At 38.3% G+C, this 23,932-nt stretch overlaps 1 protein-coding gene across 1 annotated transcript in view; it reads left to right on the top strand.

Moving 5' to 3' along the window:
* Positions 1–23,932, top strand: part of LOC137632421 (uncharacterized) — a 506,938-nt gene that overhangs the window by 438,937 nt on the left and 44,069 nt on the right. The window contains 7 exon segments of the mRNA XM_068364353.1: positions 7,433–7,561; positions 7,794–7,940; positions 9,014–9,156; positions 9,807–10,004; positions 13,245–13,442; positions 18,462–18,576; positions 20,035–20,091. Coding sequence (XP_068220454.1) covers positions 7,433–7,561; positions 7,794–7,940; positions 9,014–9,156; positions 9,807–10,004; positions 13,245–13,442; positions 18,462–18,576; positions 20,035–20,091 — 987 coding nt within the window.

Here is a 23,932-nt window from a genome sequence, read left to right as displayed (position 1 = left end):
AGGACTTCCAGCCCGTAAAGTTTTTAAGGCTCTCAAAGTCCATGCTCTGAAAGAAGTTCAGAGAAGATGCCACTTTTCTAGGATCATGACCAGCGGGTGTACTGTTCGGATCCGCTCTGCAAATGAAGTAGGTGATTTTCGCTCTTAATTGTTTCAGTGACAGGTCGCTGCCCGATGTTTCTCCTTTGAAGAGTTGGCCTCCACCAAAGTTTGAAGTTCTGCGAAGATAGACCTTGAGGCTCTCTACTGGACATAGAGAGACATCCTCCTTCAGGGGGCATATTCTCCAAGGGCCCCATCTTTTGGTGGGTAATTCATTTTTGGCGAGAAACGTCGGATCAGGGGAGAGGGTCACTTCTCCTGAATCAGCAAACAGGATGTGTCCCTCTTCTCTTGATAATGCCACTATTTCGCTGACTCGAGCTCCCGAGGCGAGAGCAAATAAAAATATAACTTTCTGAGTCAGATCCTTGAGGGGGCATGAATCATTGTCCAAGTTGGAGGCGAAATGGAGCACCTTGTCTAGTGACCAGGAGATCGGTTTCGGAGGGGGTGCTGGGCGTAGGCGAGCACATGCTTTCGGCAGTTTGTTAAAGATGTCGTTGGACAGATCAATTTGGAAAGCATATAGAATTGGTCTAGTCAAAGCCGATTTGCAGGTTGAAATCGTATTGGCTGCTAATCCTTGTCCATGAAGGTGAATGAAGAAGGACATACAGAAATCAATGGTGATTTCTTTAGGATTTTTTGCTTTAACAAAGGAGACCCATTTCCTCCAGGATGATTCATATTGCCGTCTCGTGGATTCGGTCTTGTATTCCTCTAGGAAGTCTAGACTTTTCTTCGAGATCCCAAACCTCTTCTTTGCGGCAAGGGAGAGAAAATCATGAGATGAAGGTCCTTGATTTTCGATGATGAAGCGAAGACAGTCGACTTCTGTACTTGTTGAGAGAGAACTGGGCCCGGGAGAGGGATCAGCTTGGGCTGCAGCTCCAGGACCAGGGGGTACCAGTTGCTCCGGGGCCATTTGGGAGCCACTAGGGCCGCTGTCCCTTTGAAGGTTCTCAGTTTGGAGAGGACTTTCAACAGAAGGTTGGTGGGAGGGAACAGGTATATCTTCGACCATCTGTTCCAGTCCAGTGACATGGCGTCCACCGCTTCTGCTTTGGGGTCCTCGTACGGGGCTACGTACAGAGGAAGTTGATTGTTGTCGCTCGTTGCAAAGAGATCTATCTGAAGTTCTGGGACTTGATGAGAGATGAAGGAGAATGATCTTGCGTCTAGAGACCATTCCGACTCTATCGGGTTTGTCCGAGATAGAGCATCCGCTGTCACGTTGCGGAATCCTTGTAGGTGAACTGCAGACAGGTGCCACTTCTTCTTCTCCGCCAGACGGAAGATTGGGAGAAGCACCTGATTTATCTGGGGCGATCTTGAGCCCTGGCGATTGAGACAACGAACTACCACCGAGTTGTCTAGGGTTAGACGGATGTGGATCGAGGGCGGCGGGGATAGCTTCTTCAGAGTAAGAAGGACCGCCATGGCCTCCAAGATGTTTATGTGGAACGTCTTGAATAGTGGAGACCAGGTCCCTTGAGCTTGTTTCAGGTGGGAGTGACCTCCCCAGCCCTCCAGTGAGGCATCCGTGTGGATGTTGAGTGATGGAGGAGGGTGTTGGAGAGGAATGGACCTTTTCAGGGCCATTGCTTCCGACCACGGCTTTAGGAGGCGTCGAAGTCTGTTTGGAAGCCGTCTCTTGAGGTCTCTTCGAGCGATGGATGCCGATCGTCTCCAGACTCCCGCGGCATCCTTTAGCTGTGCACGAAGCACTGGGTTTGTCACTGAGGCGAATTGTAGAGAGCCTAGAACTCGTTCCTGCTGTCGTCTTGAAATGCGTTTGGATTTCAGAAGTCGCTTGACAGACCCTGCTATTTCCTTCCTTTTCTTCTGGGGGATGGAAAGGCGGTGTGACTGAAGATTCCAGTGGATTCCCAGCCACTGAAACTTCTGAGCCGGAGAGAGGCGAGATTTCTTCTCGTTGATCTTGAATCCCAGGTGTTCTAGGTACTGGGTAACTTCGTCGCAAGACTTTGTACACTCTTCGGGCGATGGAGCCCAGACTAGCCAGTCGTCGAGGTAGGCCATCACCTGGACGTTTCTTAGGCGGAGCTGTTGTACTATGGCATCCGCCAGCTTTGTGAAGATCCGAGGGGCCACATTGAGGCCGAACGGCATGGCCCGGAAGGCGTAGCTTTTCCTTTGGAGTCGAAATCCTAGGTAGGAGGAAGCGTGATGGTTCATTGGAATGTGCCAATAGGCATCCGCCAGGTCTATAGAGACCGTGTAGGAACCTTGAGGCAGAAGGGTCCTTATTTGTTGAAGCGTCAGCATCTTGAATTTGTTGTTCTCTATGAACTTGTTGAGGGGGGATAAGTCCAGAATGACTCTGAGCTTGTCTGAGTCCTTCTTGGGAACGCAAAACAGTCTCCCTTGGAACCTGGTGGACTTTACCTTCCTTATCACCTTCTTGTTCAAGAGGTCTAGAACATATTCTTCCAGAATGGGGGTCGATTGTTGGAAGAACCGCTGGAAGATTAGGGGTGGTTGCACCCAACTCCAGCCTAGACCGTTCTTGATGATGCTGTGTGCCCAAGGATCGAAGGTCCAACGATCCTGGAATTGGCGGAGTCTTCCTCCCACCGGAAGCACTTCATTGCTTCTGGTGTCCCGAGGACTTGTTGCCTCGGCCGCTAGCTCCCTTTCCTCCTCTACCTCTGGAGGGACGACGAGAGGCGTCTCTGCTTGCACCCCTGGACGAGCCTCTACCTCTGGCATGAAAGGTAGTGGATGGCTGCTCAAAGGCAGGGGTGAAGACCGGTGACTGTGACAACACCGGTTGGGGGACCAATTGAAAGGTCTGTTGTGGTTGGGCAACCACTTGGGAGGTAGCGGGTCCCGGAAACTGACGTCTTTGTTGACGTTGCTGGGGTTTCGGCTTTTGAGGTTTCCTCTTAGGCTGAGGTCCATCGTCCTGAGAGGTTTTCCTTTTTCTGGACATGCCCCACTTGTGGAGAAGGTTCCTATTCTCCGTGGCGGCTCTGTCCGTTATTTCCTTGACAAGGTCAGAAGGAAACAGGTGCTTTCCCCAGATGTTGGAGGAAATCAGCCTCCGGGGTTCGTGTTTCACGGTGGCACCGACAAACACGAATTCACGACAGGCTCTACGAGCCTTTATGAAATGGTACAAGTCCTTCATTACCGTGAGTAAGTGGGATTTGGCCAGTACCATGTAGTGATCGGGTACTGCTGTGTCACAGGCCATAACTTCAAGTTGGACTTGATGAGAAAGAGATGCCGCAAGCCTCTCCTTCGTGTCTTGTTCCCGGCGAAGGAGGTGATCATTGAGCTTAGGGAGGTCTTCATTAAACTGACGTCCGGCGACGTCAGGATCGAGCCTACCCACGACGAAAGTATGTTGGACATCTTTCCATTGTCTAGTGTCAGGGGGTGTCACGATGGAGAAGGGTCTGCACTCCTCCAGTGCAGGGCAGGGTTTTCCTTCTTCCGCCGCTTTAAGGCATGCAGCCAAGGCCTTTTCCAAAAATGGAAGAATTGCAGTGTCAGGTGCGACATATGTAGGATGCTTCTTGCTCAAGGCAGGAAGCTTAGAGCAGGTAAAGCCCCTGCTCTTAAATGCGGAGGCTAGCATAGCCTGGGCCTTTGCGAGATCGAACACTATCTCTTCTTTAGGTTCGGTCTCCTCCTTCGAGGCAGGTTCGGAACGAAGCCGGACGTAACAGTCCGGGTAGGCCTCGAAGCTTGGGAAGAATTCCACATCTTCCAACGGGACCGTGCCGATTTTGTCACTAACAAAGATCCTGCCGGTCGCAATAACCATATGCTCTGCATACCTCCACGGATTGGCATGAGAGCAAGCTGGGAGATCCTTGACCGAGATCTTCTTCGGTTCTCTGGATCCAATCATAGACCTGATGGACTCCTGGTTCTCCTTCAGTCTGTCGTCCATGACAGCTCTAATCAGTCGGATCAGTTCTTGGGTAGAAGAGGAAGGATCCGGGGTCGAGGAGGTAGACGGGATGGACACATCCGTCGGTGTAGGAGTAGGCGGAGGGATGGACGAGGGAGTAGCTCCAATCTCCGACTCGGTGTATTCCACCTTGTCTTCGTCCTCTTCGGCTCCTTGAGCCATAAGCGTCTTCTCCGTGTCTTCCGAGACGTCAGAGATCTGTTCATCATCCTCGGAATCTAAACGACACTCGTGCATGGACTGAGCCATGACCACATCAGGTTCCACCGTAATTTGGACAGTGGGGATTGCTTCCTTTGGAACCACTGAATCAGGGGAGGCCTTAGGGAACAACAGGGACCTCAGTTCTTCGGTGGCCAGGTACGGTCCAGTAGCATTTCTCTGAAAACCACGCACCCACTTGCGCAGCTTTTCACGAGCAATGTCTCTAACCTCCGCTGAGGGAGGGTTATGGAAGGCCTCAACTAGGTAGGCCTGGCAGACCGTACATTCCAGTGGATTCCAGAACTTCCAATCCCCTTTCTTGTCTGAGCAAGGGGCGTGAGTCCTGCACGCCGTATGTCCGTAAAACTGCGAGCGTTTCACAGCACAGTATGCGAAATCGCACTTCATCTGCTCCTCCTGTGGAAGAAAGAGAAAATGAGTATGGGGGAGTCATAGGAATGGCTCTTAAATTAAGTTAATATTAATCATTAATTTTAACTTAAAGAAGGTGTGATGCATAGAGAATGAAACAGTAAAGGAGAACACGCTCCATGCATCTCGCCCGGCTGGCTACCATAGGCTTGGTCCTGGGATAATCCAAATGACCGAGATCATTGGATATAGTTTCCTAGGATTCCCATTATATTGGAACTCCATGGAAGGCCAAGGACAAGGTTGGGATCGAATTCATTCGGTTCCCAGATAAGAGCCAGAAGGTCTCATTAAGGGAAACTGCTTCTGGCAACCAGCCGCGCTAAGATGCACATAGCATGCTGGAAATAGAAGAATGCAAAGAGACAGCATGATCACTAATAGAGCAGTACTAGGTACTGATCTTAGAAGCAAAGCAGCTTATCTATTTGCAAGGTAGGGCTATCTTAGTCTTATGATAGCTACAGAGAGGGGGTGCAAGTATTCTTGACGCCTCCGGGGTATCCGGCAAGCCGCCGGCACGCCGGAGCTCGCTCCAGCATAGATTCTGGCACTAGAACAGACAATTTTCAAAGTCAGTTAGATACCAGGATGGCGGCCGCCGGCACAACGGCGGCACGCCGGCACAACGGCGGCACGCCGGCAGGGAGCGGCTCCGGCAGCCGGAGGATGCCGGATTGGTGACTGGGGTAAGGATGGTACAGGTAGTATCGGGTTGCCGGCAGTATATGCCGGCACTCCGGAGATCGACCGGCAAGCGGACGATTAGATAGGAGTAGGAGAGCTGCCGGTAGTAGCCGGCGGCAGCCGGCAGTCCCTCGGTACACGGGGGGCTGGCGGCAAGGGTAGGGAAGTCACCAAGAGGCAGGTATTGCCGGCAGAAGAGGCGGCAAGAGACCGGCACCCGGATAGATAGAGAGACAGGGGGAGGGGGGGAAGGATGCAGGAAGTACCTTCAGGGTTCCAGACATCCCTCCCCCTCCCTGAGGGGGTGTACCCATGATAGAGACAGGCTCTATCATCCATAAGCAGGGGTCACTAGGGACCGGGAGCAGGTAGCCCAAGGGAGGACTAGGGAACACCCAAGAGGGGGGGGGGGAGACTCCCCTATGCAGAGCTACACTAGTAACTAACCTTATAGGACACTATGAAGGTATATGTACCAGAGCGGACAGCACAGGGAAGCTCGGGTAGCCCTACTCATCCACTCTAAGGAGGATTTGTAGGACAGGGGACAGATGAGTATAAACTAACCTAAGCATAGGCTAGGCTATACAAGAGATAGGTGGGGAGGGAGAAGAGAGGGGTCTTCCCAGGAAGGGTTTCTGTACCAGAGCGGCCACAAAGGGAAGGGAGGACACTCCCTAACCTAAGATTAGGCTGATCGGCTAAAACGGTGCAAGAGTACAGTTTCAGCATGGAACAGAGAAACCTTCCTAACCCGGCCTAGATCAGGGCTAAAAGTCCTGAACTAGGCAAGGAAGAAGACGTATCGCTATCGCAGGAAAGTCGTAGACTATCCTAGCCATAGAGGTAGGCTAGCCTAACCTCACTCTCAGACGCAATCCTAAAGGGGGTTCATTCCTTTAGGGAGGACTGAGAGGCGATATAATACTCTATTAGACAATAAATCCCTTTACTCAGAAAAGGGATCAAGGCTAATTAGAGGGAGTGCCAAGGCAGGGGATGAAGGAAGCATATAGGGGTCCTAAGGTTAGGTTAGGCTAGTAAGAATCACTGACTAGCCTATCCCCTATATGGTCCCTGAAGGCGAAAACATTTGCATCACTAGTCAAAAGTATTGTAAAATAATAATGCCACTATCTTCATAACTTAGTCTAGGATCACTGATAAATCATGCATGAACACTTGTATATAGGCTCCTGGCCTGGGGGCTATAGTAGCCGACTGGTATGAGGTCAATCGATGACCGATTAAAAGCGTCTAAACACGATATAAAAGTTCCTAGCTATGAAGACTAAATAAACTAATGTATTCGATTAGTATATAAGGCCGGAAGCGTTGTTGTGGCTAACTAAATAGGACATGCAAAACAACAACGACGCCATAAAATGGCGGGTCCGGTAGAGGCACAGCTCTGCCACAAAACATCAATTATTTCGCGAAATAATATTTACTTTACGGCCAGAGCTTAATTAAACAATACTGGAACCTTGTACTCAACTTTCCAGAAGAAGGCGAGGCTGAAGGTAACGACATAGCGAAGATGCAAAGCGATAAAGTTCACACAAGGGAAAATCCGTCTCAGTAGGGCAGCTACTAAACAAAGGATAAAGACGCGCGTGACGTCATTAGAGCAATGGCGTCCGTTTGTTTACGTCTCGAGTATCAGTAGTAGCCACGAGTGAGATTAGCTGTGGAACGGCTCCCAGCTATTCTCAGCCCTTACACACCGAAGCGTTAACTCTGTTCGGGGTGGAGATAGCTATGTGGCACGACCAGACATGCGTGTCCCCTGTTGTATTACGATGTCTTAAAGGGAAACCTTTGAGATACTCGCTCCAGAAGTTAGAATTCTGTGATAACCTGTGGTTAAATTCTCTGGGAATATCTTAGTAGTCTTATACCCAAGGAAGCTACCAAACAGGAACCTTCCATCAGGACGCCATGGCTTGAGCCCAAAAATATATATATATATATATATATTACAGATTTCATAGCGATTATCTTCCATTTGCATATATTTTGTCTCAATATTGTAGAATAAACCAATTTTATGTTTGGTAGGTGTGAGTGCCCTATTGGATACCGCCTTGGCAGCGATGGCATAACTTGTGAAGATATCGATGAATGTGTCTTAGCCAATGCTGGGTGTTCTCATTCCTGTACCAACACACAAGGGTCTTTTATATGCAAGTAAGTAGACTTGTTTTTTTTTTAAGATATTTTCTTTTCATGTGATTTATCAGAATGTTGGTGTGTATGTATTGTTATTACAAAATGCACAGATACTGATGAATGAAATAGTTCTATAGATTTAAAATTAAATTTGTGAGTAAAGTATATTACTATCTCAAAACTGAAAGCAATGGATATTATTTTAATTACCCTTATCTGGAATGGTAATAATTTACATTTTTTTCTTTAGGTGCCCCACTGGATATAAATTAGCTGAAGATCTCTACCGTTGCTTGGATATTGATGAGTGTGAAAAGTCTCCATGTGAGCACGAGTGCGTCAATACCCTAGGATCCTTCTATTGTAGCTGTAAATCTGGTTACAAACCAAGACCAGAGTAAGTTAAACTATAGATGAAGAATGCATATGTGCTGTTTCAAGCATAATCAGTTAAGATATTTAATAAAAACAATGGAAACCAATGAAAATTTCCATTATTGTTTTAAGCACACAATAGGTAGGTTTGAAAGGTTATTTTTTCTAACTGGCATTTCCTTTACCAAAACAGCATCGAATGATGGTTACTATATGATTTGTGATGCTATTCTTTGTAGGACCATGTAGATTTGGTACAGTAATAGAGAATTGTCTCATGTGGACCAATTGAAGAGATTGCTAGGCTTATATCTCTTAGCTTTTGAATAGGCCACCTCAAGCTCATATGCCAAGTATTTTTAAATTCTTTATGAATTACTGAGAAGATATAATAGCATAATAAATGTTTATGAATACCAGATGCCTAAGGTTTTATTAATTCAACTTCAATGTTCTCTCATTTGCCTTTTGCCATTCTAGTGATCAAGGAAACTCATCAATGTTCTGGAAGTAAAATTACCCTTAATATTCTAGTATTTTAAATTTATTGTTATGTGTATCGTGTATGTAAATATGTTTTTACTTTTAAATTTTTGTCTTTTTTACTGTCAAAATTTGATCACTAGTCTTTGCAGCTCTAAAAACATTCAGGATATTCAAGTTGCAAATAGCTATGGCTTTACTTTGACTTACACTGTCAGTGTTCCCAGATTTTTTTTAAAGATCTCTATTTATAGTGCAATACAGGTACTTTTAAGATCTGAAAACATATGACACATTATTAATCAGAAAAATAAATTAAGAAACAAATCTCATTTGTTAGTTTCATGTGGATTTTTTAATATTTTAATATAGTACTTAAGATTTTAGAATATCTCCAGAAAAAAAAACATTCAGATAAACGTTGATTAAGAATTTAGGTTCATAATCCCTTTAGTGAATGTGTCCCAACCTACTATTTGGGAACCAGGACATAAAATCAATTTACCCTTTATAAATTAAATTGAAAATTCAATTGATAATATTTTGGCTAAACATTAAATTTTTAAAGAGCTCAATTCCAGTAATAACTATCTATTGTTGTCTGGACTTCAGCGCAGCCCACAGTTGCTGGGACGTAAACGAATGTGACGAAGGCAATGCAGGTTGTGCTCAAGACTGTTACAACACCGTTGGTTCCTATCACTGTGGTTGTTCAAGAAGTTTCGTACTTGGAGATGATGCTCATTCCTGTGAAGGTTTGTAGTCATTATGAGATCGATATTTTCTCCTTTATTTACTACAGATTTCTGTTATTCAACTATAAGGAAAGAAGTGCTGCCATTTGACTGTAGCTAAGTTTTATATTTCTTCTTTTAAGTAAGTTATGCTGATGATCATTTTCACAGGACTTTTTCTTATAAGGCAGTTTAGAGGTTGATTTTCTAAAAATAAAATTCAAAAGTTCAGACTAGAGCAAATTTGAGGAGACCTTTCAGGACAATTTCTATGATATATAATTGAAATATTGTACATATTACTGATGGTGATTTGTATTACCGTATATATGAAATTGGCGCTTGAGTAAAATTCACCTACTTAGGGTATGTATAATACATAATTGTCATTTCAATTTTAGTACAGTTTTGTTATCCAATTTTTTTCTATACTGGCAATAGAATGTGAGTGTTTTGGAAGTAGAGCTTGCATATTTGTATAGTTGATGTCGGCTACCCCCCAAAATTGGGGGAAGTGCCTTTGGTATATGTATGATGATCTATGTATTTTCCTTAACAAATCAGTTTTTCTGTGGTACTATTATTGTACTGTACTTGGCTTGAATGATCAAGTCAATGAGTTATTGAACTAATGTACTAAGCCTACTGATTTTTTTTATTCATGTTTACAGCGAAGCCTGTATTTTGCCCTGTTATTGTGGCCCCACTTAATGGAGACATGGTATGTACACAAGATTTGGAAGGAGGAGCTTATCCTATGGGTACCACATGCATGTTTTCTTGTGCAAAAGGAGCAGCATTGCATGGAAGTGCAAATACCACATGTCTTTCCACAGGGTCTTGGTCCAGAAACTCTGCCACTTGCCAAGGTGAGTGGTGGTCTTATTATTTATTTCATGCAGTAGATTTATTGATTATAAGAAGGTGATGAATGCAAGAGTTGATGGGAGAAGTACAAGAGGAAGGCCAAGGTTTGGGTGGATGGATGGAGTGAAGAAAGCTCTGGGTGATAGGAGGATAGATGTGAGAGAGGCAAGAGAGCGTGCTAGAAATAGGAATGAATGGCGAGCGATTGTGACGCAGTTCCGGTAGGCCCTGCTGCTTCCTCCGGTGCCTTAGATGACCGCGGAGGTAGCAGCAGTAGGGGATTCAGCATTATGAAGCTTCATCTGTGGTGGATAATGTGGGAGGTTGGGCTGTGGCACCCTAGCAGTACCAGCTGAACTCGGTTGAGTCCCTTGTTAGGCTGGGAGGAACGTAGAGAGTAGAGGTCCCCTTTTTTGTTTTGTTTCATTTGTTGGTGTCGGCTACCCCCCAAAATTGGGGGAAGTGCCTTGGTGTATGTATGTATGTAAGATGAGTTTTCACTTTTACCTAATAAGTTGGTTTTAGATTACATAGTTTTTAGGAATTGAATGGTAGCATGTTTTAGATTTAGTCATGTATTTGTTAAGAATTGCATGATTTTTTTTTTCTAGTACTGCATATAAAATAGGATGTATTTACCTGTAGCTTACATTATTTTCCAAAAGTATGAAGCTCTACCATATTAGAATTTTAGATTAATTAGTATTCACTTGGGTGCAGAGAGTAATTGTATAAACTTACAGAATCATATCACCTCATTAACATATTACTATTATGACTTTAGAGACATACAAGTAATTTTTCTAGTTACTCCTCATTTCTGTTTTTATAACATGCATTCTCATCTACATAAGATATGCAGCTCTTGAAATTAACTGAAATATATATTTTTTGAGGAGAAAGAGTCATATGCATTAGCCTTCTTACTGAACTAGAGTTTGAGGTTGGACAATTATGTTCTTGTCAATATTCTCCTACCTTTATTACCCAGCACTTTAGAGAAGTATGGATCTTGCTCTGATTAAGAAATAAATGGGATATGGTTGTGAAGTTGTTTTCCAACTCCAGCTGGTCTAACTATACCCTCAAAATCAACATATCCAGCCATACCTTCAAGGCTAGTCCAGAGTACCCAAAGTTGGAAATTTGTTGATTCTGTATTTTTTTCATGATGTTCTCTTTATGGTATCCAACCAGTTAACCATCAAGGGCCATTACAAGTAAAATCATTTGATTTTAACGTAGGTATTTTTTTTTATAGATGGTGGAGTTGGATAGCATGCCACTTTCCCAATAGAAATGAAGCACCTGATTTGGTCGAGCAATGCAAAAATTTCATGTCAGCCATTTGCCTGAAGTAGTAGGTCAGATCTTAATGGAATGGCAACTCCTAAGGCCCAGGGGTCAATGTGGGTATTTAGTTGGATATCTCGGATCAGATATTTATTGAGAAAAAGCAGCCTTGTTCCCTCACTGACAAGGCACCTTTGTAGTATTATATTCCATTGTGGATAAATCTTTTTTTCTTCATATCATGAATACGAATGTAAAACAAGGTGACGGACATGAAATGGTAATGCCTCCCCACACAGAAATGAGGCATAAGGCTCAAGTATAATCAATTTAAACCCATATAATCAAAGGAAGAAAGGGAGAGGATTCTAGAAGGAAACTGAAACCAAACCATTGTTCTCCAGTGTTGGGTAGTGCCTTAATCTCTGTACCATGGTCTTCCACTGTCTTGGGTTAGAGTTCTCATGCTTGAGGGTACACTCAAGAACACTATTCTATCTGTTTTACCATGGTCTTCTACTGTCTTGGGTTAGAGTTCTCATGCTTGAGGGTACACTCAAGAACACTATTCTATCTGTTTCCTTATTTCCTTTCCTCACTGGGCTATTTTCTCTGTTGGAGCCCTTGGGCTTAATAGCATCCTGCTTTGTCAACTAGGGTTATGGTTTAGCTATTACTGATAATAACTCTCAATCTACAGCAAAACTTGTATGACTTTAAGAAATTATTGAAAACGGACTATTTGATAAACAAAATTTTTCACAAAACAGAGTTTGGGAAATGAGAGACATACTCTGGAAAGGTGGTACATGTGTGTTGGTAGTCAATTGTGTAATATTTTAAAAATAAAATAAAAACTCCATACAGGTTGTAAATGATTCTTTAAAAATATATTTAACAAAATATCTCAAAGGAGGAAGCTATAACTTGAATTGACTAAGAAATCCTAGGCCAATTAGAAATAAATGAATATCTAACTAACAACAAGCGCACAACCTAAAATCTAATAAATGCTAAACCATAATCTTTTACGCTTAAATGGTACATCAACAAATATTTGTTTCATTGAAATTTAAACAGTGTTCATTAGATTGTATTTTGGAGAAATCAAATGCTTTTGTAAAGAAAATAAGCCAAGAAGCTTAGAATATATTGATAATCTTGTCTGTATTTTCCAGTGTTTTTTCTCGATGAATTTCATTAATCTTGGGGGTATTTCTAGTGATAATACCATCGACCAGAAATTAATTTCATTTATTTTTCAAGTGCACTAACAGTCTGTGGTGAATTTTATGCATTTTAATTTTTTTCTAATTATCAAGTAGTAATCATAGTGATTATGAAACCATTTTATTGTTTTATAAAATTTAGGTGATTCAACTCAGAAACAAATTTGTCATCTTAATTTTTATTTCATAATCTATGATTGCTAATGAATCCAGTAATAAAAAACAATCTGGAGCACATCTGATTTAAAGCATGTCAACAGAGAAAATTTTTCTGAGTAGTAATATTTTCAAACTCTGCCCTACCTTGTCTATTTATCTTATGAATTTAACATAAATAAAAAAATAACATGTGAAATGCTTTCTCTTCACCAAAGCAATATTCAGATCAATTCTCAAAATATTGACAAAATTCTATATATGCTTTCCTTCTTTCAAAACTTTATACTAAAAGGACGAAGAGGCTCTAGTGCATCAGTACGCTGCTTTTTACCACCTGTTAGGATGTTCCATTCCTTTATTACAGACATGTGCTTATTGAATGGAAAGAAAATGGGAAAATCTTATAAAATTTTGGGAATATTGCATAAATGCTGATTAAACCAAGAGTCTGGAGAAGAAGCAATAAGAACATCGGGTGACGATAGAAATAAATCTTATTATTAAAACTTCACTTTTGTAAACCTTTCGTGAGATTGATTGATAAATTTTCACGTTTTCCAGCTGTAAAATGTTCTGTATTGGCTGAAGTAAATCGTGGTCGTGTCTCTCCGTCTCGGTGTGTACGTCGTACATCAAATGTAGGACAACACTGCTACCTCTCTTGCTCTCCAGGCTACCGTGTTGTTGGGAATCCTGTAAGAACATGCCGGTCTACAGGATCATGGTCTCCAGAAGCTCCAAGTCCATATTGTGAAAAAGGTATGAAATATGTATCAATATGTCAAATCAATTTTATGTTCATAAATGTTTTATTTTGCAGATGCACTTTTCTTTAATTTTGCCTTAATGACATCATTTTTAAAATAGAGTACATAATTTTTTAGTATTTTCAGAGCCTGTTGCATTCTTGTAATTCTATTGTATTCAGTGCAGTCACCATCCACATATTGTAGCCACAGATACAGCCATTGGAAATATTGACTTGAAAACCATGTACTGTATATACATACAGTACATATAGTTTTATGTCTTACTAGGAATCTATTAAGACACCTTTATCAATTATCTATATGACATTTGTTACTACATCAAGAACTTGTCTTACTTTTTCATCCACTCTCAGAGATCAAATACAGTTTGAGATGAAAGTCACTGATACATTTCGTATGTTTCTCATATCTGCACATCACCCTATTGATACATTTTCATGATTCTAGGGTGCTGAAATTTTTGTATCCAAAGTAACGGCTTCAGCATTGATGTCTTATTGTATACTGAAAACAACACCATACTATACTTTTTTTAAACTAAAGTCACCAGTTCTTACATGGGTAATAACAGCACCTCAGTTTTTGTCAAAGGTTTGTGGTGCTAGAGTTTTTGGATTTTCATAGTGTTTATGGTGCACACAGTTTTGACTGAGTATCTCTGATATTTGATTCACTGGATCTTTAGCGTCACCACCTCAAAGCAATGAGCAGCACCTGTAAAAGAGGATTTGTTAGGGTTTTTTCTGTCCTCTGCAGGTTTCAGTATGTGAATGACCTCTTAATTTATGGCTACTCCTTGAGATAATTTATGGATTCCACAGTTTCTGGAGGATCAGAGGGATTGCAGGTTTTCATTCTGGTCGTAGAGTATTTTATGGGTCCTCTAGTTTATTGGAATCGGTGGAAGGTGTTGGAGAACCGACGTGATTGTGTTTACCTCAGAGTTTTGAGACAGGGAACTTATTTTTATGTGCACAGGATTCTTTGACTGTGGAAGTACATGACATTCTTAGTGCCATCAAAAATCAGATTTGATCTTCTTCCTTGTTATTTTATAGTCTTCTCTATGCAAATCATGCTCAGATGATTCTTGATAAGTCAAATTCTGCATTGATTGAATACTTTACCAAAGAAAGTTTGGCCTGAAGATAATTCATTCTTTTTTATATATTATGTAAAGGACAATATGGTAGTCAGCATTATGTATTTTGGGTGAAGTACATTGAAGTAAACCATTTTTTTTTTTTTTAATAAATTTCTTTATTTCAATAATTACTTGAAATTTACAAGATCTCCTGCCCACCTCCTCTCTTTTAGTGATTCTTGAAAAGTTACTTTCTCTTTCGACTTAAGATACTGAGATGGTGATGTAAACGGAACTGAGACCCAGAGACCATTCTGGCTATGGGCACTGTAAAGCATCTGTGTCGTGGCAAACAGGCCAATATTTTTTTTATTTTCATTTCTATTATAACGAAGATTTTGCTTTAAAGTACAGTCTTAGCATTGTGAATTTCAGGTAATCATTGAAATGATTTTTAATATAGAGAACAGGTTATTTTGATTCTCTGAATTATAGGTACATATAAATTGCACCAGGTACATTAAATCTATTTATACAAGAAATGATAAGATAGTTGAAATATGAGTCATTATGTTTCATCCTTTTTTTCCAGAGATATTTTTAATGACTTTTGTCCATTCTTATAAATAGTTTGATTTACTTAATTGCTTCCTGCAATAAGTGAATTACAATATGTAATGCTTCACTGACATTTTTAAAGGGTTCAATATTTTGGAGTGGTGTGGGATGTTAATAAGAAAATAATATTAAAACAGTTTATAAAATAGTATTAAAACAGTTTATAAAATATTAAAACAGTTTATCAGGTGAGGGATATTAAAAAAAAAAAAAAACATTAAGATTAAATGGGGACCACTGAGAAGAAAACGAGCCCTGGATACTGAAGACCAAAGGCAAAGGAGAATAGTTCACTGCCAACCTGTAGATAAATCCATCCGTGAGGTATAGAGGAGTTATAATATTTTTCTGCAGTTAATATGGTTTGAAGGTATATAAATATACTAATATAAGGAAGTAATGCTGTATCCTGTTTAGATTTTAATATTTCCAAAACAAACATTATTTGTTATGTTTACAAGAATCCGGGATATCGTCCTTACAGATTTTAACCACATACCTGCTTCAAAACTGCCAAGGTTTTATGGATTCGATTGGTTGTTTCGTGACAGGAAGGGTAGGCTATTTGATATCAGTTATTGATTACTATTGCACTGGTTACCATATTGGAAGTTTTTTTTTTATTAAAAAGCCAAGATGAGTGAAACTAATTGTTTAACAAAAAATAGTGCATTGTAGTTTAGTATTGTATTTAAATATATAGATATATAGTTTTAGTTTTAATAAGACCACTAAACCTCTCGCTTAATTTATTCGGAAATTTAACAGTCAGCAGAAGTAAAATAGTAACATTGTTTATTTTGTACAGTGCTGACATATTAACGCATTGCCTGGCCTGTAGACAGTTATTGCTTATAGATACTATTTAGGCAAGTAAAGTAATGGTTAATGTAGCTTAAAAGATTGCTAATGATTAGATAGTTATACTTTTTTATGGCTATTACCATAACTGTGAAACTAATTGTGAGTTACATATCCTGCCATTTATGTTTCAGATTCTTACTGTTTTGGTGTATATATGTTGAAAAAACAAGCAATATTGACACTGAAAATTCTTCCATTGTCTAAAGACTTCCTTGTAGAAAATTAGAGAATCATGAATTAAACAAAACTCCTTCAATATTCTTTTATATTAAGGATCTCTTGATTCATAGGACTTTTAAGGAGCAGGTGACAAAGGTTAAATGCCATTGCTGATGATTAAGAATTTATTGAGACAGAATGCCTGATTTTGGATTTATGAAACAATCTCTTGAAATTCATATGCCTTTAATGTAGGTGTAAATTATTGAAAATTGTATCAAACATTGTTTATTTGAAATCGGGCTTTGATTCCATGGCAAAGAGAATAGTGGCTTGCCGTATCTGCCACCTTGGAATATATTAGATTGGTCCTTTAGATCTGGGCTTGATAAGTAATTGCATTCCTCTGTATGAGAGGATATCATGTCCACTTTAATCAAGTGTTTTTAATGATTTCTTAAATATATCCATCAAAGTGCCAGAAGGATGGATTACAATTTCTTACTCTTTAAGATTAATCTGGTTAGAGATCTGAAACCATTTTGGTACAGGTCAAGAACTGAACTAAATGCAAATCACTGGGATACTTGTAGATTTATACTGAGTAACATAATGCCAATATTACAGTATTCTTAAAGCAACCATTCTTGCTGATACCCTCTACATTAGAACAATTATCCTTATCACCCATTGCTTAGAAACCTTTTCTCATGTAGGAAAACCTGTGAAATATTCATGTAGGTCCAAGTTTTTTTATTCATCTTTATGGACACAACAACATACGGTATCTGAATATCAGGTGTTATAATTCCCTGTGTCGTATTTCTACAGTTATATGTATAATTGTTCTTTTTCTGAGTTGTTTTGGTCTTTTTGGTAGTTTTATTACTTGCACTAAAAGCCTTTACACCTGTCAGGGTATTTGATAGCTATATTTTGTTTGCTTGAGATTGGTCCAATTCCTCCCTAGATTAATCCCATCTTATGTTTATTTAATTCAGTTTTTGAACCCGTTTTCTTATGGCTACTCACCATCACACTATCACTGGCATTTCATATACATAGTCTTTGTCTTCCCAACCAAACTGTTACCATTTTTTAAAAATTATAGGCAAAACATCACATATCCACAAGGGAAAATTTGATAAGTTGACAATTCCCCTAAAAAGGAAACTCAGAGATAGAAGTTATGCTTCTCCTACACCATTGTCCCAGCCTGAGAAAGGCCACAGAGTTGAAAGAGAGGGAATAATTATACCCTAAATATTTCTATACAAGTAACACATGTCATGCATAGCTGAACATACCTGATGTAATCACTTTATCATACCTTTAAAGAGATTCTTCTTTTGAAATTGCATTTTTCAGTAGCAAATAAGAAAGCTATCAAATTACCAGAGCTGTTTTGTACACAAACAGACACCATTTATAATAATTCCCTATAAAAGAGTTTAAGAAACTGTTAAAACTGCCTGTGCAGGACACATCCTTTGTTTTTAACAAAAAAAAAAAAAAATATCCAGATAGATGGCATGCCTATGGGATGTTCAATAGGTCTAACCTTTACAAATATTTTAGTGCAACAACAAGAACATTGATGAACCATTCCTACTGGCCAATAGAGATCTGGCTGATACATTTCTTGAATATACTAGTTGAATACATCCAAACATGAAACTATAAATATATTTTATATATATATATATATATATATATATATATATATATATATATATATATATATATATATATATACACACATACATATATATATATATATATATATATATATATATATATATATATATATATATATATATATATATATATATATACTGTATATATATATATATATACATATATATATATATATATATATATATATATGTATGTATGTATGTATGTATATATATATATATATATATATATATATATATATATATATATATATATATATATATATATATATATATATATATATGTGTGTGTGTGTGTGTGTTTGTGTGTGTGTGTATTCCAAAACATCTTCACTGAGAATCATCATGCAGTGAAATGTCTTTTTCTGGATAGTCAACATTATATGGGATAATAATAAAGGAATAGCATGTAATCTTACTTTGTAATCTTACTTTCAGTCCGAAGTTAAGGTTCTATACTGTAGTATGGAATAGAAAAATTTATGGAAGATTTTACATTTTAGCTTTAAAGCTTTCAGGGTCTTCAACTAATTTAGCTCTTAAATTTCCTCCCATTATTTTATATTGTATTTTTATTTGTGTCCAGACACTCTCAAGCCATTCATCCAGTGCCCTAGTGATGTCACAGTGGAATTAGCTCCCCACCAGAGTACGTCTTATGTTCGTTTACCGCAGCCAAAGGCCAATGTTGATTGGTACAGGTCAGTGTAATGTAATTTTGGATTATTAAGCATGGTAGATTCCAGCTAGTAGTTTTTAAATATTGGTGGGGTTAGATATAGAAAAGGGGGCTTGTAACTACAATGCGATGTATCCTCAAGAACAATAATACGATGGTACAGTAATATTATTAAACTTACAGAGCTCAAGAATTAATTGATTATTTTAGTTTTTGAGAGGGTATTTGTTTAAAAGTAATATACTGTAGGTATTTTACGAGTGGTGCTGTATTGTCTAATATGCGATTTTGTTTCATAATTTCTTCCATAGAGCCAAATTAGGGTATCTTTGGTGTTTTCATAAGGGGTTACTGTATTAAGTACAACCTGTACTGTTGAATTTTCTGAGAGCAGGTATAAAATCATGATTATAAACATACTCATTATTATTGCCGGTTTTATTTGTTTGATTTTTTTTCATCATTAAAAATGTTGAAACTTGAATAGTATCCTTTCGCGTAGGTAATTTTATACAGCAAGCATATTCATTCATAGTTAAAAATTTTGATGTTATCTCCTTGATGTTTGGTAGAAAAGGAATTCAATAAGCTAAATTGAATAAAGTTTTGCTAAAAGTATTTTTACTTAAAATGGGATTGCACCATTATATTTCTAACGTTAGGATAATCAACTTTTATTTTAATTACGGGGTATTGTTTTCTTTTAGGTAAAATCAGCATGTGAGCTCACCCTAAGCACAGAAGTCTTATGTTATTGTAATTAAAGTAATTTTTGCTTGCTGAGTACCATATGGTTTATAACTTTTATCGGATACATTTCTATATATAGTTTTAAATTTATAATTAATTTTCACTTTAGATAGTTCTGTGCACTCATTCCAGTCATCTGTTAGCTTTCTAATCCTTTGCTACAAACCATGAGCACATGATTTACTTGTATAGTATTTTTACTTCGAGCAATCCATTGACTTACAGTTGCTATAAAACTTCACTTTGTAGATACTAAGCCAGAAACAAACTGACACACTCACTACCAAAGTTGTTACAACTAACTTCAGCGTTTTATTGTCTATATTTTAGACATTTACAAAGTTATTCTTACACCTAATATAAGACAAGAGCCTGTTTGTACAGATAACATATTTCCATCAACCATTAGTAATTCCAGAATATCAGTGCATTGTATGACAGTATTCTAGATACATTACTATATTACCAGTGATGGATAGAAGATGATAGTTTCAGTAGTATGGTTACTAGATATATCATGCATGCATTTAATCATACCAAGGTTCATCCTAAAGGGTTAGATATTTTGTGCTTTATAAATCATGTGCAGAGTACACTAGACAAATTACCACTAGGTGTTCTGTATTTTTTGTAAGATAGTTAAGTCATTAACAATAGCTGAAAGAATGTATTGATGAGCTTTGGTACCTTCAACTTCCTTCATGTAATTCTGACGAAGGTAGTTTTGTAGATATGTCTCGAGGGGACCACTGAGGAGAAAACTAGCTGTGGATGCTGAAGACCAAAGGTAAAGGAGAATAGTTCCAGATTATTCACTGCCAACCTTTACCATGCTTCACTTCGAGCTTTGTGTTCAAGATTTAATTCAATATTACTCTTGCATGTTCAGTTATCTATTTCATACCCTGCCTGTTTTACTGTTCTCCCTCGTAATACGCTCCAGTTCCTGCTTCATGAACCTTTGATGTTTTGTCGTACAAAACTGAGATATAACATGAAAATCCTCTTTTTCCTTAATGAAAATTCATTTTTTATGGTATGACATGTCTAATATTTATACTTTTTTTATGTAATTTGGAAAGTTCCTTTCTGAAAATGCCTTTTAATTAATATTATCATAGAGGGTTTTATGTAATGTTAAGGTGGATGGTAAAAGCAAACTTGGACATGTAATACCAAGACAGGTGATATGAATAATGCCTGTTTACCTAAAACACAGTGTACAGTATTATCATTTATAGCAAGCGATTTGCAAAATATTTTAAAACCTATTAATCCTGCTTTCTGTAACTTAAGTCATTTTGGGAATTATATACTTCTCCCAATAATATTACTACTCAATTTTTTTGCTTTTTAAATCTATTTTTATCTTACGCTAAAATAATTGAGTACTCTTAATTATTGTTCATGATTTTGATGCCAAGTACAACATGAACATTTTTCTTCTTTACCTGTATGTTTTGTGATAATGTTTTTGTGAATTATTTGTCTTGGGTATTCTTCTTAGTTAAAATGGCATCCATGTGATGATAACCCCAAATAAGAAATATATATGCAGTATATATGTATACAGAAGGATATTGGGAGTTAAATGGCAGAACAGGATTAGAAATGAAACTAGGAGAGATTACTCTAGTGCCATGTGTGGATAAGATCATGATGAGTGGTAGATGGAGACGGTTTTTGCATGCTTTTCGCACTCCCCTAAAGAGATTAGGTCACCAAATGTTCAGCTGGGCTCCACAATGCACTAGCAGAGTTGAAAGACCTAGGCCTATATGGCTGAGGACTATGAAGTGTGAAGTAGGAGATGATGTATGGAGACGTATCAATTTAAGAGATCAAGATAATAATTCACTTTCACCTAATGTTGTGTACAGAATAGTAAAGTCGAGTTACATTGGAAGCTACTTCAGACCACAACAAATTAATGCAAGATAAATAGGAAATAATATGTATGAATAATAAGTAATCAAATATTTCTTAAAGCGATAGCATTTTCCTCTTAAGCATGGAAATTATCTGAATGCCAAACATTACATCTTTTCATTGGTAGTAGTCTTGTTATGCAATCTTGTGCATTTTTCATACCTCTCTCATTTTTATCTTCAACTCCTTTGAAATTTGAAGCGACACCCATCAATATCAATAATGGTGGGGGCATTGTGAGTCCTTTGGCCTGAAAGAGAAAGTGTCATTATGAAACTTTTTATTTAATAATCATACATAATTATACAAGCTAATTTTATACAATTCTTGTTCTCCAAATTATAGAACCCCTTTACAAGTACACCATCAAACTATGTTCATCTTTTGTTGATGTAATATTATGTTTTGTGATTTTATTTTTGTTACTTATTGAGTATTTACCAAGTTATTTCTGACTATTGTCCTACAGATTTTTTTTTTATTTATTGATTTTCGATACCAAAGTTTGATGTATTTGATATATATATATATATATATATATATATATATATATATATATATATATATATATATATATATATATATATATATATATATATATATACTGTATATATATATATATATATATATATATATATATATATATATATATATATATATATATATATATATATATATATATATATATATATATATATATATTTTATATATATATATATATATATATATATATATATATATATATATATATATATACTGTATATATATATATATATATATATATATATATATATATATATATATATATATATATATATATATATACTGTATATTTATTTTATATATATATATATATATATATATATATATATATATATATATATATATATATATATATATATATATATATATATATATATATATATATATATATACTGTATATATATATATATATAAATATACATACAGGTATATATGCTGTATATATTAATCATTCACTACTCAGCCTTTTTTCCTTAAAAGCGCTGGAGATAAATGGTGTTTTTGGGCTCAAGCCATGGCGTCCTGATGGAAGGTTCCTGTTTGGTAGCTTCCTTGGGTATAAGACTACTAAGATATTCCCAGAGAATTTAACCACAGGTTATCACAGAATTCTAACTTCTGGAGCGAGTATCTCAAAGGTTTCCCTTTAAGACATCGTAATACAACAGGGGACACGCATGTCTGGTCGTGCCACATAGCTATCTCCACCCCGAACAGAGTTAACGCTTCGGTGTGTAAGGGCTGAGAATAGCTGGGAGCCGTTCCACAGCTAATCTCACTCGTGGCTACTACTGATACTCGAGACGTAAACAAACGGACGCCATTGCTCTAATGACGTCACGCGCGTCTTTATCCTTTGTTTAGTAGCTGCCCTACTGAGACGGATTTTCCCTTGTGTGAACTTTATCGTTTTGCATCTTCGCTATGTCGTTACCTTCAGCCTCGCCTTCTTCTGGAAAGTTGAGTACAAGGTTCCAGTATTGTTTAATTAAGCTCTGGCCGTAAAGTAAATATTATTTTGCGAAATAATTGATGTTTTGTGGCAGAGCGGTGCCTCTACCGGACCCGCCATTTTATGGCGTCGTTGTTGTTTTGCATGTCTTATTTAGTTAGCCACAACAACGCTTCCGGCCTTATATACTAATCGAATACATTAGTTTATTTAGTCTTCATAGCTAGGAACTTTTATATCGTGTTTAGACGCTTTTTATCGGTCATCGATTGACCTCATACCAGTCGGCTACTATAGCCCCCAGGCCAGGAGCCTATATACAAGTGTTCATGCATGATTTATCAGTGATCCTAGACTAAGTTATGAAGATAGTGGCATTATTATTTTACAATACTTTTGACTAGTGATGCAAATGTTTTCGCCTTCAGGGACCATATAGGGGATAGGCTAGTCAGTGATTCTTACTAGCCTAACCTAACCTTAGGACCCCTATATGCTTCCTTCATCCCCTGCCTTGGCATTCCCTCTAATTAGCCTTGATCCCTTTTCTGAGTAAAGGGATTCATTGTCTAATAGAGTATTATATCGCCTCTCAGTCCTCCCTAAAGGAATGAACCCCCTTTAGGATTGCGTCTGAGAGTGAGGTTAGGCTAGCCTACCTCTATGGCTAGGATAGTCTGCGACTTTCCTGCGATAGCGATACGTCTTCTTCCTTGCCTAGTTCAGGACTTTTAGCCCTGATCTAGGTCGGGTTAGGAAGGTTTCTCTGTTCCATGCTGAAACTGTACTCTTGCACCGTTTTAGCCGATCAGCCTAATCTTAGGTTAGGGAGTGTCCTCCCTTCCCTTTGTGGCCGCTCTGGTACAGAAACCCTTCCTGGGAAGACCCCTCTCTTCTCCCTCCCCACCTATCTCTTGTATAGCCTAGCCTATGCTTAGGTTAGTTTATACTCATCTGTCCCCTGCCCTACAACTCCTCCTTAGGGTGGATGAGTAGGGCTACCCGAGCTTCCTTGTGCAGTCCGCTCTGGTACATATACCTTCATAGTGTCCTATAAGGTTAGTTCCTAGTGTAGCTCTGCATAAGGGAGTCTCCCCCCCCCCATCTTGGGTGTTCCCTAGTCCTCCCTTGGGCTACCTGCTCCCGGTCCCTAGTGACCCCTGCATATGGATGATAGAGCCTGTCTCTATCATGGGTACACCCC

This window comes from Palaemon carinicauda, chromosome 41, assembly GCF_036898095.1.
Source record: "Palaemon carinicauda isolate YSFRI2023 chromosome 41, ASM3689809v2, whole genome shotgun sequence".
Taxonomy (NCBI): domain Eukaryota; kingdom Metazoa; phylum Arthropoda; class Malacostraca; order Decapoda; family Palaemonidae; genus Palaemon; species Palaemon carinicauda.
The sequence above is the reverse complement of the archived record's forward strand: the minus strand, read 5'-3'. Positions and strand labels throughout refer to the sequence as shown.